We start from the raw sequence: 15,420 nt of genomic DNA, 5'->3' as shown, positions 1-15,420 counted from the left end.
TTGGGCTAAGACTGCAGTTGATTTTTATCTACATGAGCGGAGCCAAGGGTGTTACGCTGACATATACAAACTCAACGATGATATGCATTTGTTGATTGATCGGTCTTGGTGGGGTGTGTTATTAGGGGTTGAAGACAAAGGCTATTTCGATGGGGGGTAAGTCTTATATTTTTTCTTATATTTCATTTTGATTAATTTTTTTAAAATTTATGTAATTCACTAATATATGTCTTTTTTTGTGAAACAACATATTGATGCATGGGTGTCACATCTTCTAATAGTAAGGAAATTGAAGAAAAATAAAAAAAATACGCGATATATAATTATATCAACGTCTTTTCACGTAGTTCACTTGAAGAATCAACGACAGAAATCATATGTGTTGGCTAATGGACAAGCTAAACTTTATCCTGAATGGTGGGAGGTCGATAAATAAGTGCGCAATTTGAATTATTACTTATGATTGCAGGTGTTTATCCCTGTTTTGGAACGATTGGCTTCTCGTCGAGCTTCAGCTCCCATCCCTGAAGAAAATAATATATGACAGCATGATAAATTACATATCATTGTCTGATTTGAGAGATATTATTAAGGGATGGAGCTCTGATTTGGCTAAATTCTTGGACGCGATTAATTATTGGACTTATTCTGGAAACAAGAAGCCAAAGAAGTTCAATGTTACAGTTATCAGAGACGAGACCGCGCCACAACAAACGCCGGAAGCCATAGGGGATTGTGGTCCTCTCGTATGCATGTGCTTGGAGCGTTTGATGACAGGAAGTACACAGTTTCTACCTCCCACCGATAGAGATAGAGGTGCAGTAGGCTTGTGGTTTCGGTATTTTATGGCTAGAGCGATATATGCGAGACACTGCCTACCTGCATCCGCATTATGAAAGTGTCCATAAACAATTTGTAAGTCAAATGCAAGTGTTGTTAAGTACCTAGAATTCAATAATAATTTGCTATTTGTTGGTTTTAGATGTGTAAAAAGTGTTATTTGAGCAAATGTTTGGTTTCTGCAGGTTAATCCTGAAGTGAGCTGCGTGAAATTGATGTATAAGTGCATAAACAACTGTCTGGGGTACACTTTTTTGATTGTTTAATTGATTCTTAAAAGTCTGATTTGTTTAATTGATGAGGAAAATAAGAATTATTATCATTTTTTGCTTGTTTAATTGATTTATAAAAATTGATTTGTAAAAGTTGATTTGTTTAATATTGATGTGTAAATAATTTTTATTTGTGCTTGTTTAATTGATTGAAATGTAAAAGTTGATTTGTTGATTTCAATCTGCATCATATTGAAGGCAAAAGACCTGTTGAAGCCAAAATTGCAACGCGAAAGTCAATTTGCGTTGTGATAGTCTAATACGCTTTGCTATTTTCTCATTGCGATAGTCAAATACCAGTTGCGATAATCAAATTCGCGTTGCGATAGTCAAATTCGCATTACGATAGTCAAATTCGCGTTACAATTTTCTCGTTGCGATAGTCAAATATCCGTTGCGATAATCAAATCCGCGTTGCGATAGTCAAATTCGCGTTGCGATAGTCAAATTCGCGATGCGATTTTTGCATTACGATAGTCATATTCGCGTTGCGATTTTTGAGTTACGATAATCAAATTCGCGTTGCGATAGTCAAATTCGCGTTGCGATATTCAAATGAATGTGTAATAAGTGATAACAACTGAACATATCATATCAATGTTCAAACTCAAGTTACTAATACATGCATAACTGAAAATGTTAGAAGTTTACACATAAAATACACATAATAGTCAAATTCGCGTTGCGATATTCAAATGAATATGTAATAAATGATAACAACTGAACAGATCATAGCAATGTTCAAACTCAAGTTACTAATACATGTCTAACTGAAAATGTTAAAAGTTTACACATAATACAACGTTTGCATTTAAAAATCACCTAAGTTAATAGTCCCAAAAGGTGAAGCCGGTTGTGATTGGGATTTTGATTGCCTTTTTCTTGACACCATATGAGCTTTGGATTTTGATGAGGATCCATATTTTGGTAGAAGAAAAGATGATTGTGATGGCACTGGTGATCCACATGTCAACCTTGTATGACCACTTTCCTTACACCGACTACATGTCGATCTCTTCTTCTCTTCACCCTTAGACGGTATACGATCGTGACTTTTTGGTCGGCCAGGTAGCCTTCTGTCCATGGCTGGTGGCAAAACTGTTTGTAAGTCATCTGATATGTCCCACTCAGAAGGATGTGGAATAGGGTAGATAATCTCGACATAAGTCTGTCGATATACTTCTGTAGTGTAGCAATCCATAGCGTATGCTCTTGAATCATCTTGGTTTAGATGAAGAGCAACTTTTATAACATGCCCACACGGATAACCAGATGTTTGTCATTTCATACAACTACACGTCTTTGCATTTAGATCGACAAGCCCATTTAAGTTATTATCCAGTACTTCAAACAAAGTGTTTGAACATGGTTCAACTCTCCATGACGTTGACTTCATAACACGTTTCGTTATCTTTTTTTCAGTCCATGGTGTAACACAATGTTCCAATGTTCCTGTAAATTTAAATAAATAATACTTAGTAAAATATATGATAAGTTACGAATTTAAAGAAATAATACCTGCATGGTTTCTTTTCTTGTAGTACCACTGTTGAATAGAGGCTCGCAAAAACTCCATTAACATAGTAATGGGTAATTTCCGGGAATGATGACTTAGAGCGTTGATTGATTCTGCACTATTAGACGTCATGAAACCATATCTTGCTCCAAGTTGATGTACTCCTGACCATCTTTCAAACCCGACATCTTCTAGTATTTGAGTACACTGAGGCAAAACACGTCTTAAACAATTTATATGCTTATTAAAATCCACTTCCCGATAAGCTTTTACAGCCTTCCAGTATGTCCATTTGTGATTTTTTATACCAGCAGACCTTGATTTTAGATTTCTATATAAATTAACACCACAAAGTCCATAAAAAGCATCTGGGAAACACCTTCTAACAGCGTTGTCAATTGAGTTTGCCCTATCGGATATGATTGTCAGATTGCTAATAGGACCTATGCAATCCCTAAGATTCCTCATAAACCATGTCCATGAATAAGAGGTTTCATATTTGCCAATCCCGTAAGCTATTGGCAGTATCCCATTGTTAGCATCCATGGCTACTGCTAATAAGTTTACTCCAAGGTATCGACCTTTTAAATGTTCTCCATCAACTATAATAACTGGGCGCATGCAAGTAATAAATGAACGAATCTACAAAATCATATACACAAGAAATATAATCATTTAAATGTGAAATGCATGTAACTAACAAAAATGAGTCAACAAAATTATATTGATTTACTAACCGTAGCACCAATGGCGATAAACAGCAACTCAAAGCGTCAATCTCTATCTGTTTTGATATGAGTTACCGACCCAGGATTTTTCAGCTTTAAATTGTGACAATAAGCCGACAGTTGGGCAAACGATGCTTCTGGCGACCCCCTCAACAATTCCAAGGCATAACATTTGGCTCTCCAAGCTTGATAATATGAGATACTAATCTTGAACCGAGCATTCACGTCAGTCATTATTTCATGTCCCCGATATACCCTGCCATTCAAAAACATTAACTCAGCCAGAAAACCACCTAACACCTTTTTGTTTGCCTGTCTATGGTGAGGAAAAACTTGGGTTCTTGAACATGTATGTTTATCAATAAAAGTCCTAACTTGAAACATTTCGCAATCTTTTATCCTCTTTGCAATCATACGCCACGTACAGTTTTTGTCAATCATACACCTTGTTTCGAAACGATCTTTGCTTGATTTGTTAACTTTTACAAAGCTATCTTCAAGTCTTCCTTTGTATCAAAACAATCATCTTTCTTGATACGAATAATTTTTGTGTAACAATCAACTGCTATTTTTACCAACTCTTCTTCCGGTATCTGAAGTAATTCTGGCATATTCCAGTTATACTCCCGTGGCATTTTCTTCGGGGACCTTTCTTCGGGGATTTCTTCTTCTTCTTTTTCTTCTTCAGGTTTTTATGAATTACAGAATGGATGTTCAACATGTTCATTCACAGTCGTAACTTCCTCCTCATTATCATCAACAACATCTTCCTCGACAGCGGCTGTTTCATCATCAAAATTCGGGTATTGACCAATATCAAAATCATTACACGCAGGGTCTGTTTCTTCTTCTGAAACATCATCAAAATCCGAGTATTGACCAAGATCAAAGTCCGGGTATTGACCAAGATCAAATTTAGAATACCGACTAGTACTCACAATTTTTTCTGTTAGCTCATCATCGTCTAACTGGTTAATACGAAAATCGAAATTTGGTGTTGAAAGTTGATTGAGATTTTGATTAGGGAAATGTTGTGGGTTTTGAGATTGTGTTTGGTATTGGAAATGTGGTGAAACAAAATTTTCTTGGTGATGAAATTGTGGTGGAACCATTAAATTTTGAGCACCATAAACTGGGGTTGAAAAACTTAGTTGATTACTACCCGCTACTGACCCAACTTCACTACTTCTAGGTTCAACAACATACAATGTAACATCATCTTACGAAACACTAATATAAGCAATGAATCGTTCAACATCTTCATTGTCGGTTAACAAATAAACTTTACATTTTCTCTGATAAGATAACCTAAATCCACTTAAGGGCTCTAAATTCAATTTATTTGCAACACGTAATATTAGAGTTTCATAAGTTAATTTTTTTAATGACAGTTTTAGTTGAAGATTCATGGGTAAAGGCATATATTGTAAAACACCATGAACGTTCTCCCATGACCCTCCAAAACACAAATCTATCCAAACATGATCAACATTAGATGATTTCATTATTGTAAATTAATTTACTAAACAAATGAGCTGCGAAACTAAAACCTGTTGCCGGATGGGGAAGGATGTCGTTGGATATAGGAACGGATGTCGCCGGAGAGAGTGATAGATGGAGATGTAATGAGTTGCGATTTAGGGATTTAGGTTATGAGTTGCTTCTGCTGCGTAGTTATATACCCAAAACATTTATGTTGCGAAACTAAAACTTGTTGCAAATTTGAAATTCAGTGTTGCGACAGTCAGAATCGCGTTGCGATAGTCAGAATCGCGTTGCGATTATGTATTATCGCGTTGCGATTATGTATTATCGCGTTGCGATAGTCAGAATCGCGTTGCGATTTACATATTCGCATTGCGAATCTGGAAACTGATTTGCGATACTAGAGATCGCGTTGCGATTTAGAGATCGCATTGCGATTTTGTTAGTCATTTTGGCAAATCGAAAAAAATTTGGTCAAAATCGTATATTAAAAGAAGAGAAAATCGCCTCAGTGACCAAAAATACCTTATAATATACGATTTTAACCAACTTTTTTTGGATTTGCCAAAATGACCAATAAAATCGCAACGCGATATCAAAATCGCAACGCGATTTAGAAAATCGCAACGTTAAAAAGAAAATCGCAACGGTCAAAAGAAAATCGCAACGCGAGCTTCCAAGTTCGCAACGCGATTTAGAAGAAAATCGCAATGCGATTGATAGAATCGCAATGCGATTTATAGAATCGCAATGCGATTTATAGAATCGCAATGCGATTTATAGAATCACAATGCGATTGAGAGAGTCGCAACGCGATTTAGAAGAAAATCGCAATGCGACTGAGAGAATCGCAATGCGACTGAGAGAATCGCAATGCGATTTATAGAATCACAATGCGATTTATAGAATCGCAATGCGATTGAGAGAATCGCAACGCGATTTAGAAAATCGCAACGTTAAAAAGAAAATCGCAACGGTCAAAAGAAAATCGCAACGCGATCTTCCAAGAATCGCAATGCGATAGTCTACAGTGTCGTTGTGATAGTTAAAAAAATAGTTAAAAGATTTTTGTTTCTTAAGAATTTTCTCTAAAAAGATAGTATCCGCGCGGACGTGTCGAAGACACGTATTACCACGACCACGACCACGACCACGACCACGACCACGACCCGACCCGAGACGAGACGGCGGCGGCGGCGGCGCGCGAGAGTCCCCCTTGTCCTCTTTCACTCAACAAGGAAGTGCAAAATACAAGCCTTAAATACCATTCCCAATAGTATTTCCAATACTATGTGGGATTGAGCATTACGAACACTTGTTCCAAATATCATTATTCTTCATAAGTTATCATCCATTACAATATGAATTAGTCGTGTTAATGAACCAATATACCTCATTAATATATGGTATTGTTGAACAAAAGAATGATGATGATGATCTTATTAAAGACCATCTAATACGAAAGAATCCAATGCATAACCGATACCTTATTGTGAAACTAATTCACATAGAGGTTGTACGTGAAAAAAAAATCTTTTACTTTTATAGTAAATATCTATCTCAATAATTTTAATATAAAAAATATATTTTTTATTTAATAATAGAATTATTTCATGTATTTATCAAGTTATAATTTTAAATACTTATTAAAATGAATTAATTTATTATCGATAATTCATATTGTAATGGATGATAACTTATGAAGAATAATGATATTGGGAACAAGTGTTGGTAATGCTCAATCCCACATAGTATTGGAAACACTATTGGGAATTATATTTAAGGCTTGTATTTTGCACTTCCTTGTTGAGTGAAAGAGAACAAGGGGGACTCTCACGCGCCGCCGCCGCCGTCGTCTCGTCTCGGGTCGGGTCGGGTCGTGGTCGTGGTCGTGGTCGTGGTAATACGTGTCTTCGACACGTCCGCGCGGATACTATCTTTTTAGAGAAACAAATGTTTTTTTATTTTCAACGTTGCGATTCTATAAATCGCATTGCGATTCTCTCAGTCGCATTGCGATTTTCTTCTAAATCGCGTTGCGACTCTCTCAATCGCATTGCGGTTATATAAATCGCATTGCGATCCTATAAATCGCATTGCGATTCTATCACTCGCATTGCGATTTTCTTCTAAATCGCGTTGCGAACTTGGAAGCTCGCGTTGCGATTATCTTTTGACCGTTGCGATTTTCTTTTTAACGTTGCGATTTTCTAAATCGCGTTGCGATTTTGATATCGCGTTGCGATTTTATTGGTCATTTTGGCAAATCCAAAAAAAGTTGGTTAAAATCGTATATTATAAGGTATTTTTGGTCACTGAGGCGATTTTCTCTTAAAAGAATTTTTCGGTCACTGAGATTATTTTCTCTAATTAAAACATGGGTAAATTACACGCTTACTCACTAAATTTCACTTGCTCTCCTATTTCACTCACCATACTTTCAATTTTTTCAATTTGCTCACAGAACTTTAGACATTAAACTTTTTTTTATCACTCGACCATTTTCTTTCTAACCGTGTGATGATGTGGCAATCAACACTAAAACGATGTAGTTTTGGATTCTATAAAAAAATAAATTTAGATCAAAACGACATAGTTTTAATCTAAGTAAAAAAAAAACTTTTTTCCCATTTTGGCTCTTTCCTTCATCGTTCTTCTTTCTTCTTTCTTCCCTTATCTCTGCATTTCTCCCCTAATCTCATTTGAACCCAGGTTCCGGCCACAACACCGACAACTATTCTGACCACTTCCGACCACCTTTACTGGATATCAATGACCAAATAATGACTTCGAAATTTGCAAAAAGAATTGTGCTACCATAATATATAATTTTTCAAGAGTCGAAAGAAGAAATTAAAGGGATAATACGAAATCCGATTGCATCATACGGTGCTTGAAGAAATAAATCCAAAGGGAAAGTCATTTTGGATCAAAACAATACCACAAAAAAGAATGGATTCTAAGCAAGTTGAAACTAAAATCCAAATGAACAAATCTCCAATCTTCTTCACAATCTTTCCCCATTATTAGAGGGAACAAACCAAAAAATAATGGAATGGAGATATAACCCAGAAAAGATGAAGATTAATTATCTCAAAAAAATAAATAAATAAACACATGCAGTGAATAAGAAAGCAACTAAAAATCAAAACTAGAAAAGGGTATCCTAAAAAAAAGATTAAATAGTTGAAGAAAATTTGTGCCTCAAACTTAGAGAGTGGAGTGGTGATATGGGTCTTTTATGGGGTATTCATTATTTTCGGAGGAAGAGAGAAATTTGTTTCTCTTTCTCCATTGTTGAAAAATGTTTATTATTTTTTTTCTATCAATCTGTTTTAACTTTAAAGATAGTAAACGTGGAGTAATAAGAGAAGAAACAACATAATAAAGAAGGAGGAGAAGGCAGGAGAGGATTTGGGATTTTATAAAGATAGTAATTTTGAAATATAATAAAACTAGAAAAAAAATTCAAAAACCATAGAAATGGAGAGAGAAAGGGGGAAGAAAAAAGAAGAAAGAAGGAAAGAGTAAAAATGAAAAAAAATAGTTTACCCTTTTTTCTGACGTGTCATTTATAATATTTTCAGATGATTAAAAAATTATTTATGTATTTCACGTCATAATGCCATTACAAAATTAACGACGGACTGACAGAAAAAGTTCAATATATAAAGTTCAGTAAGCAAATTGAAAAAAATTAAAAGTACGATGAGTGAAATAGGATAGATAGTAAAATTCAATGAGTAAGCGTGTAATTTACCCTTAAAACATCAATTTAGCTCTCATAAAAAACATACATATCCAATTTAGTATCTATAATTGAAAATTTAGTCTTTATAAAAATTATACATATCCACTTGTTATTTTTAGTTACATGGCTAACAAACCTCTATAATTGTGACACATATTATTCATTATGACTAAATTGATTATTTTTTATGTTAATGGTTTAATTTAATTTTTATGTCATATGCTTAATTAAATACATGTTATAAAATTTATAAAAAGTACTTATAAATATTTTTAAAAATATTAAATTTACATCAATTATAGAAAAAATTTAAGAAAATATATTTAGAAAATTATAAAAAATAAAATTATTTTTTATGAAAGATTGTTTTATCGAAAAATGTTTAGCAAATCAATTGGTGTCAGTATTATATTTAGTCTTCAGTAATATCACATTGATAAAAATATGTTAAGATTGACTTTCAAATAAATTCAATAAATTTAATTTCTTCAAAAATTTTAAATTCCTTAAAAGTAAATCTCCTAACATTAATAAAGTAATACTGTTTAATTAGTTTATAATACATAATTATGTATGTATGTATAAGACTTGTTTTTTGTGACTTAAACACAGTGTTTTGAAAACCGGACCGGAGCGGCCAGTTTAACCAAGAATCGATGCCTAGTCCGGTTCAATCTACACCGGTTGAACCGTTACTAGTGAACCGACCAGAACCGTTGAACCGTTCGAACCGGACCGACTGAAAACTGGAAAAAACCGCCAATTTTGTTTTTAAAAAAAAATTAAACCAAACGACGTCGTTTGTTAAACGAGCCAAGTCGAACTCGAGTATTGCTGAGTTCGACTCGAACTTGAAAACTTTAAAAGTAAGCTCAACTCAACTCAAACTCACGAGCTAAAAATTATCAAGTTCAACTCAAACTCGAAATATAATATTGAAACTTGAACTCAAAAAGGGTTGAACTCAAAAAAAATTTAGAAGCTCGATTGAAGCCTAAAATTCGAGCTTGATTGAAGTGAAAGAATAGTTCACTCAATGCTCACCAAAAGGCTCCATGATTTTGAATGTCAAATTACCTCTATTATTTATAGAAGTTAGTTGTGATGCTCTTCTATGTTTCTTAGCCATGTGGGATTGTTTTGTTCTCATATTTTTACTCTTTAGACTTTTGGGATGATCTTCTATGTTTCTTAGCCATGTGGGATTGTTTTTTTTTTAAAATTAAACCAAACAATATCATTTTGTTATGATTTTTTTAGCCCCAAATTTATTTTTTAATTATAGTTATATAATTATATTTATTATTTAATATGTTTTACCTTAAATATTATGTTGTAGTTGTTGAAAACATTTTGATGTTTCGATATAACAAATTAAGTTAAATGAATTTTAAGATTTTACAAATGATTTTCTAAAAGTATATTCGATTTAATTACTCGAATATCAAGCTATTACTCCAAGCCTTTCAAGATCAATTTTAAACCTTACTAAATGTGTAAATTTGTGTTTTATACTTAAACTATTTTTAAACAAATTTTCACAAAGTATTTTGAACCAAAATCAAGTCTAAAATCAATTTTTCAAGAGCATGCACCGATGCATCAATCCATGCATCGATGCATCAATTAATTTCTTGAATATCGAATGCATTTTATGCATCGATGTACATACCATGCATCGATGCACTCAGTGCATTTGATGCATCGATGCACAAGACTATGCATCGATGCACAAGACTGTGCATCGATGCACTCAAGCTTTTTCAAAACATCGAATGCATTTTATGCATCGATGCACTCTTAGTGCACCGATGCACTAAGGGTCCAACGGTCAAAATATTTGAATTTTACACTGATGCACCTATCATTAGTGTGGATAGCTAAGGTAGTGGACGTAGACTTTGGTTGAAAAAGTCAAACCACTGTAAATCGTTGTGCAATTACTTTCAATTTTCTGCAAAAGCTTCCACCAAAATTTTTATCACCAATTCACCCCCTCTTGGCCGATTCTATCGATCGATTAACTCAACAATAGTTAATTTGAATCATTTTGTTTCACTTGATTTTATGGTTTTTAACTTATATATGTTATGACTTGCTTTTGAATATGACTTGTGATATAAAAAATTATTTTTTATTAAATATTTATGACGTCGTCCGGTTGAACCAGTGAACCGGTAGTATAGCCGGTTCGCTAACCGGTCCGGTTCTGAAAACTATGCTTAAACATGAAAATCCATTAGAAATGATTGAATAATGAGAAATGGTAAATTGGGAAGTCCGGAAGTCCAAGTGAGTTTGGGAGAGGGAGCGGATGCGTTCTTTGAAAAAAACGCATGCCTTGACCGCCGAATCAATTTGAGGGGGAATTATGGATCCAAATATCTCTCTACTCATCATCTGTTATTTTTGCATTGCAAATATTACCAAAATGTAAACTTGAAAATAGTCCACAAATCTCACTAACTCGAATAAAAACAACATAGTCCGATTTGATGTACCATTTGATAAATATGCATAGGAACCATATACTAAAATACAATTGGATTTGGTGTACGATGCCAGACTGGGTATCCTAAGAACCCCATTAAAGCATGTGGACTGGCTGAGCCACCCTCTGACACCCAATTTACCATTTCTCATCAAACCAAATTCCTCCTACCTTTGGTCCTACTAACATCAATCAAAGGGCCCAACCTCAGGTATTAACATGCGTGTAGTTTTCATATATATAGTGAAAGTTGGTGTAGACTGGAACACCGTGACCCTATTTTACCAACTTTCCAAACTGTGGAGTTTACTCACAAACATTGTTACCATTTTTCATTATCTTTCTTAATCCATGCATTGCATAATCAAGACCGGAGCTCCTCTTTGATTCCTTTATAACATACTTTGGAATTGGGGGGGTCTTTTATGGCCCTCCAATCTTGGTGCGGTTTCAGCCTAACCGTGAAAAGTAAACTACCCACTCGTGAAAAAGTAAGCCACAGTATTACAGGCAAGCCCAATCATGATTCACTTTTTCCTCTCTCTCGCTTTGATAGCCCCAAATAAAATACTGTTATATCTTCTGCCACATTTCCTTACTCTAAAGAGAGTTTATCATAAACTCATTTATAAAGTCTAACAACAAATAATTTGATCTTATAATAAACATCTTAGACTAGTAATGATTTAAGTTTAAGCTTTACGATTCTATATCAATCCAACTATAAGATAGTTGATTATCAAATATACGAAATATATGATAAAATACTCATTGACATTCAAGGAAAGGGAGGGAAAAGAGAGAATCTACTCCATCCTCTACTTCCATAACATACTATCATGGTTCTCCACTCAAATAAAAAAGAATGAACACAAGTTATCAATTTAATTATTTTTCCCGGTGTTCAAATCTTATAAACCATTACCTCACTCGTTATACATCAACATTTGTGCAATGAGCTGAATTTTTTTTGTTGCTATAAAAAATTGATTAGTAGACATATAACGACGTTCTCATATTCTAATCACCCAAATTCTGACCTAAGAAATGTATCAACTCAATAAGGACAAGATGAGGACATACAATCTCTGTCAACTTAAGATAGTGTGAAACAAACACAAATATTAACAAAGGATGTTAACTATAAAAGTGAGTACATAAGATCAACATGCGAATAATAGAAGAGAGGAAAACAGGTAGAAAACATCATCCAAGGATGTAAGTTTACTTTGTCTCACTAAAAAAATTAAAATAGGAAACAAATACAAACGAATTTAAAAAAAAAGTGTGCAATCTTCTAGCATTCTCTTGAAATGAAGTTCTCTTCCTCCTTTAATGGCTTTTGGATTATTGTCAGCTACATAGTTCTTACTGTAGGCCAAAGCTATCCCCTTTGTATTTATTTATTTACTCTATCCCTCTCTTTCTTTTTTAATCTTGTCGTTTGTCACAGGCTAAAAAAAATCTTTTATTATTGGAAAACGGAACCTTCAAATCATCCAACAACAAAATCATAATGAAATACCACAAAAACACTGATGAAACTGGCTATAACTAAAATCCAATCCCAAGAATCAAAATTTCCTCTCCTTTTCTTTAATCAAAGTAATCCAATCGGTAAAAAAGATGGCTGACAGAGTTTCATTGATCAGACTCTTTGAAAGTAAGTTTTCTCTTAGTCCCAATCCTGACAGCAGAGGAGTTCTCAGTAGCATGATACAGTGAAGAATAATTTGAGGAAATTGCAGATTTTGGAGTCCTGGATTTTCCCATCTCTATTTCATGCATCATATTATAGCAGGAAAATACATGTTCCTGCATCAAAATATCCAACGGAACATTCACCATAGAGCTCCAAGTTACACAAAATATGAGAAAAATTATAATACAAAGTAATAGCTCACAGTTTCTAGAGATCCCCATAATGAAATGAAATCCATCTTGAGCTCCATTGTTTTTCTTGTTAATCTTTGGTCACAAGAAGCGGCCAACACAGCCGCTGCAGCAATAACCGATGACCGATGCTCGACTGAATTGATATCTGTATCAAAAAAAATCAAGCATTAACATAAGCAAACAAAGGAAAGTTTCATAATGGCATTCAAAAACTAGATTTTTAGATTACCTTTTACTATAACCAAAATATGCTGCAGAGCTTTAGAGACTAATCCTTTGGGTATAGATTCACCATAAAATTTATGGATGAAGAAAGATAAATAAGAAAAGGGCGTTACACAGGTCATTTTCCATTCCAAAGTAGTGAGTACCAATAGCTCCATTCTTTGAATCGTTTTACTTTCGAACTTGTAATCTTGTGTGGGAAATTCTGATAAAACAGGTACTCTGCACTCCTCCATTTTTGCTGCTATTGATAAACATGCCACCGACAACAATTGTATAGCCCACAATTTCCCATGCTAACCAGTACAAAAAATTACATTGTTACAAACGCAAAGAAGAAACCTTTCGTTTAACCATTGTCTGAACAATAAAAAAAATAAGCTTACATCAATGGATTTCTTTGAGAGAAATCGATCAAAGTGTACTACAGACAGATATGCCGTATGGATTTGAAACCCAAAGAGTGTTCTTTTCTGTATTAAAAAAAAACCTTTTTCATCAAATCAAAAGGGGAAAAGGAACCACAGAGAATAAATTAAGAAGAAATAAGAAGATACAGATTACAGACATTGAAGATCCATTCAATGGCATTTAAGCGAGCAAATCGCAGCCAGTTATCTCGATCGGTAATCCGATAAACAGTAGAGGATGTAGTAGTAGAAGTTTCTCTTCGAATCAAACTCTCAATATACTCGTCATCCTTATCATTAAAGTAAAGAATTTCATCTTCGTCTTCTGGCTCTGTTTCGAAACAACAAGCTTCTTCTTCTGTTTCATGACACAAGAGGCTAGAGCAAGAAAAGTAACTCCCAAACTCTCCCATTTGTCTCAATCAAAATCCTTGTTACATAACAAAAAAGACACAAAAATCTCAACCAAAAGAAGAAAAACAAAATATGGGTTCGGTGGTTTGCTTCCTACAACAACCGGTATATATGTTCCACGTTTGAAGAGATTAAGGAAAATTCTACAGAAAAGGGAAAAAGAGATTTGACTTGGGATGACTGGGGGACTGAGGGGAGGAACCGGGAAAAGGGTAGTTGATGATGCGATTCGCGGTTTTGGTGCCGCCAATATTAGCGGATGTGGTATGTAATACTCCAATGTTAGAGAAAAATGAGGCGTTATTTGGCAGTTACATTACTGTACACTGCAGTGTAGGAAACTAATTTTGTACTTTATTCAATTAAATTTCTGCATCTTTTGGGGATTCTGCTACTAAAATTATTATTATTATTATTATTATTATTATTATTATTATTATATAAGCCAGGGCTATTGGAAACAAATGAAAATGATATCTTTTTAATTTTTTATATAATAAATTTTATTTATTTACTTTAATATTTTCACGTTGCTCTTTAATTTCATTTTCATATATTGTATTTTTATAGTCATTTATATTTTTATCAAATACTTCACAAAAGTTTAAGCTAAAACGATTCTTCCTTCAAACATCTTATTTAAAATAAAAAATAACCGATACTTTAACTATGTAACTTTTAATTTATACAAATTTATTATTATAATGTTACGTGTCCTAACCCTAAAAATAATAATATCATGTGTCCCATTTAAAGTTCAAGATTAAGCTTTTATATTTTAAGATTTAGAATTGCAATTTTATACAAATACAATATGCACATTAAATAATAACTTATTAAGAAATTAAATTAACTTATATCCGATTGCTTTAATCAATTTTAACCGAATTTACTTGCCCTACGTGTTTCTGATCTAAGTTTACTATTCCATACATTTTCATTAATTATTTTATTGTAATCATTGTATCTATCTATCTATATGCATGTTTTCTTAATTATTATAGCTGTGTGTGCACTTTTCTGCAAAAAGTTCCAATTTTTTATTCATGATGTAATACATGAAAAATGGAATTAATAATAATATAAAAAACATTGTTATACTTATACTCTGTTGTCTCTATCCTCGTGTTATTATTGTAACCTTTTATATTGTATATAATATTTGTCAAATCTATTATAATAATACAAAAAAAAAATCATTAATAATCATGAAGTGAGATCATTTTTATCAAACACTGCAACTAAATAAGAATTCTTATCATCCAAAAACACTTTTTAATACAAAATGATCTTGGAGATAACCTGTTTCAATAAGAACCTACATCAATGTACAAGGCTATATAAAAAGAAAAATAGTAGAGGGAAAAAGCATGGGGAAGGGGCAATGCCAAT

General features: G+C 33.5%; 1 protein-coding gene across 1 annotated transcript; it reads right to left on the bottom strand.

Moving 5' to 3' along the window:
• Positions 1 to 12,676: 12,676 nt before the first annotated feature.
• Positions 12,677 to 14,132, bottom strand: LOC120152258 (cyclin-D5-1-like). Its single transcript, XM_039164517.1, has 5 exons — positions 13,773 to 14,132; positions 13,591 to 13,677; positions 13,209 to 13,500; positions 12,988 to 13,124; positions 12,677 to 12,898 (listed from the first exon to the last, which is right to left on the bottom strand). The coding sequence occupies exons 1-5, from the start codon at positions 14,025 to 14,027 to the stop codon at positions 12,725 to 12,727; spliced, it is 945 nt and encodes a 314-aa protein (XP_039020448.1). The 5' UTR covers positions 14,028 to 14,132; the 3' UTR covers positions 12,677 to 12,724.
• Between the last annotated feature and the right edge of the window lie 1,288 nt (positions 14,133 to 15,420).

This window comes from Hibiscus syriacus, unplaced genomic scaffold (assembly GCF_006381635.1).
Source record: "Hibiscus syriacus cultivar Baekdansim isolate YM2019G1 unplaced genomic scaffold, ASM638163v2 tig00111088_pilon, whole genome shotgun sequence".
Taxonomy (NCBI): Eukaryota; Viridiplantae; Streptophyta; class Magnoliopsida; order Malvales; family Malvaceae; genus Hibiscus; species Hibiscus syriacus.
The sequence above is the reverse complement of the archived record's forward strand: the minus strand, read 5'-3'. Positions and strand labels throughout refer to the sequence as shown.

Excerpts from the sequence above, each read along its gene's own strand:
- LOC120152258 (XM_039164517.1), bottom strand. The coding sequence starts at position 14,027 with ATGGGAGAGTTTGGGAGTTACTTTTCTTGCTCTAGCCTCTTGTGTCAT. Across the intron at positions 13,678-13,772 it reads CCATTGAATGGATCTTCAAT|AAAAGAACACTCTTTGGGTT; the intron begins GTCTGTAATCTG and ends TTTTTAATACAG. Across the intron at positions 12,899-12,987 it reads TATGGGGATCTCTAGAAACT|GAACATGTATTTTCCTGCTA; the intron begins GTGAGCTATTAC and ends ATTTTGATGCAG.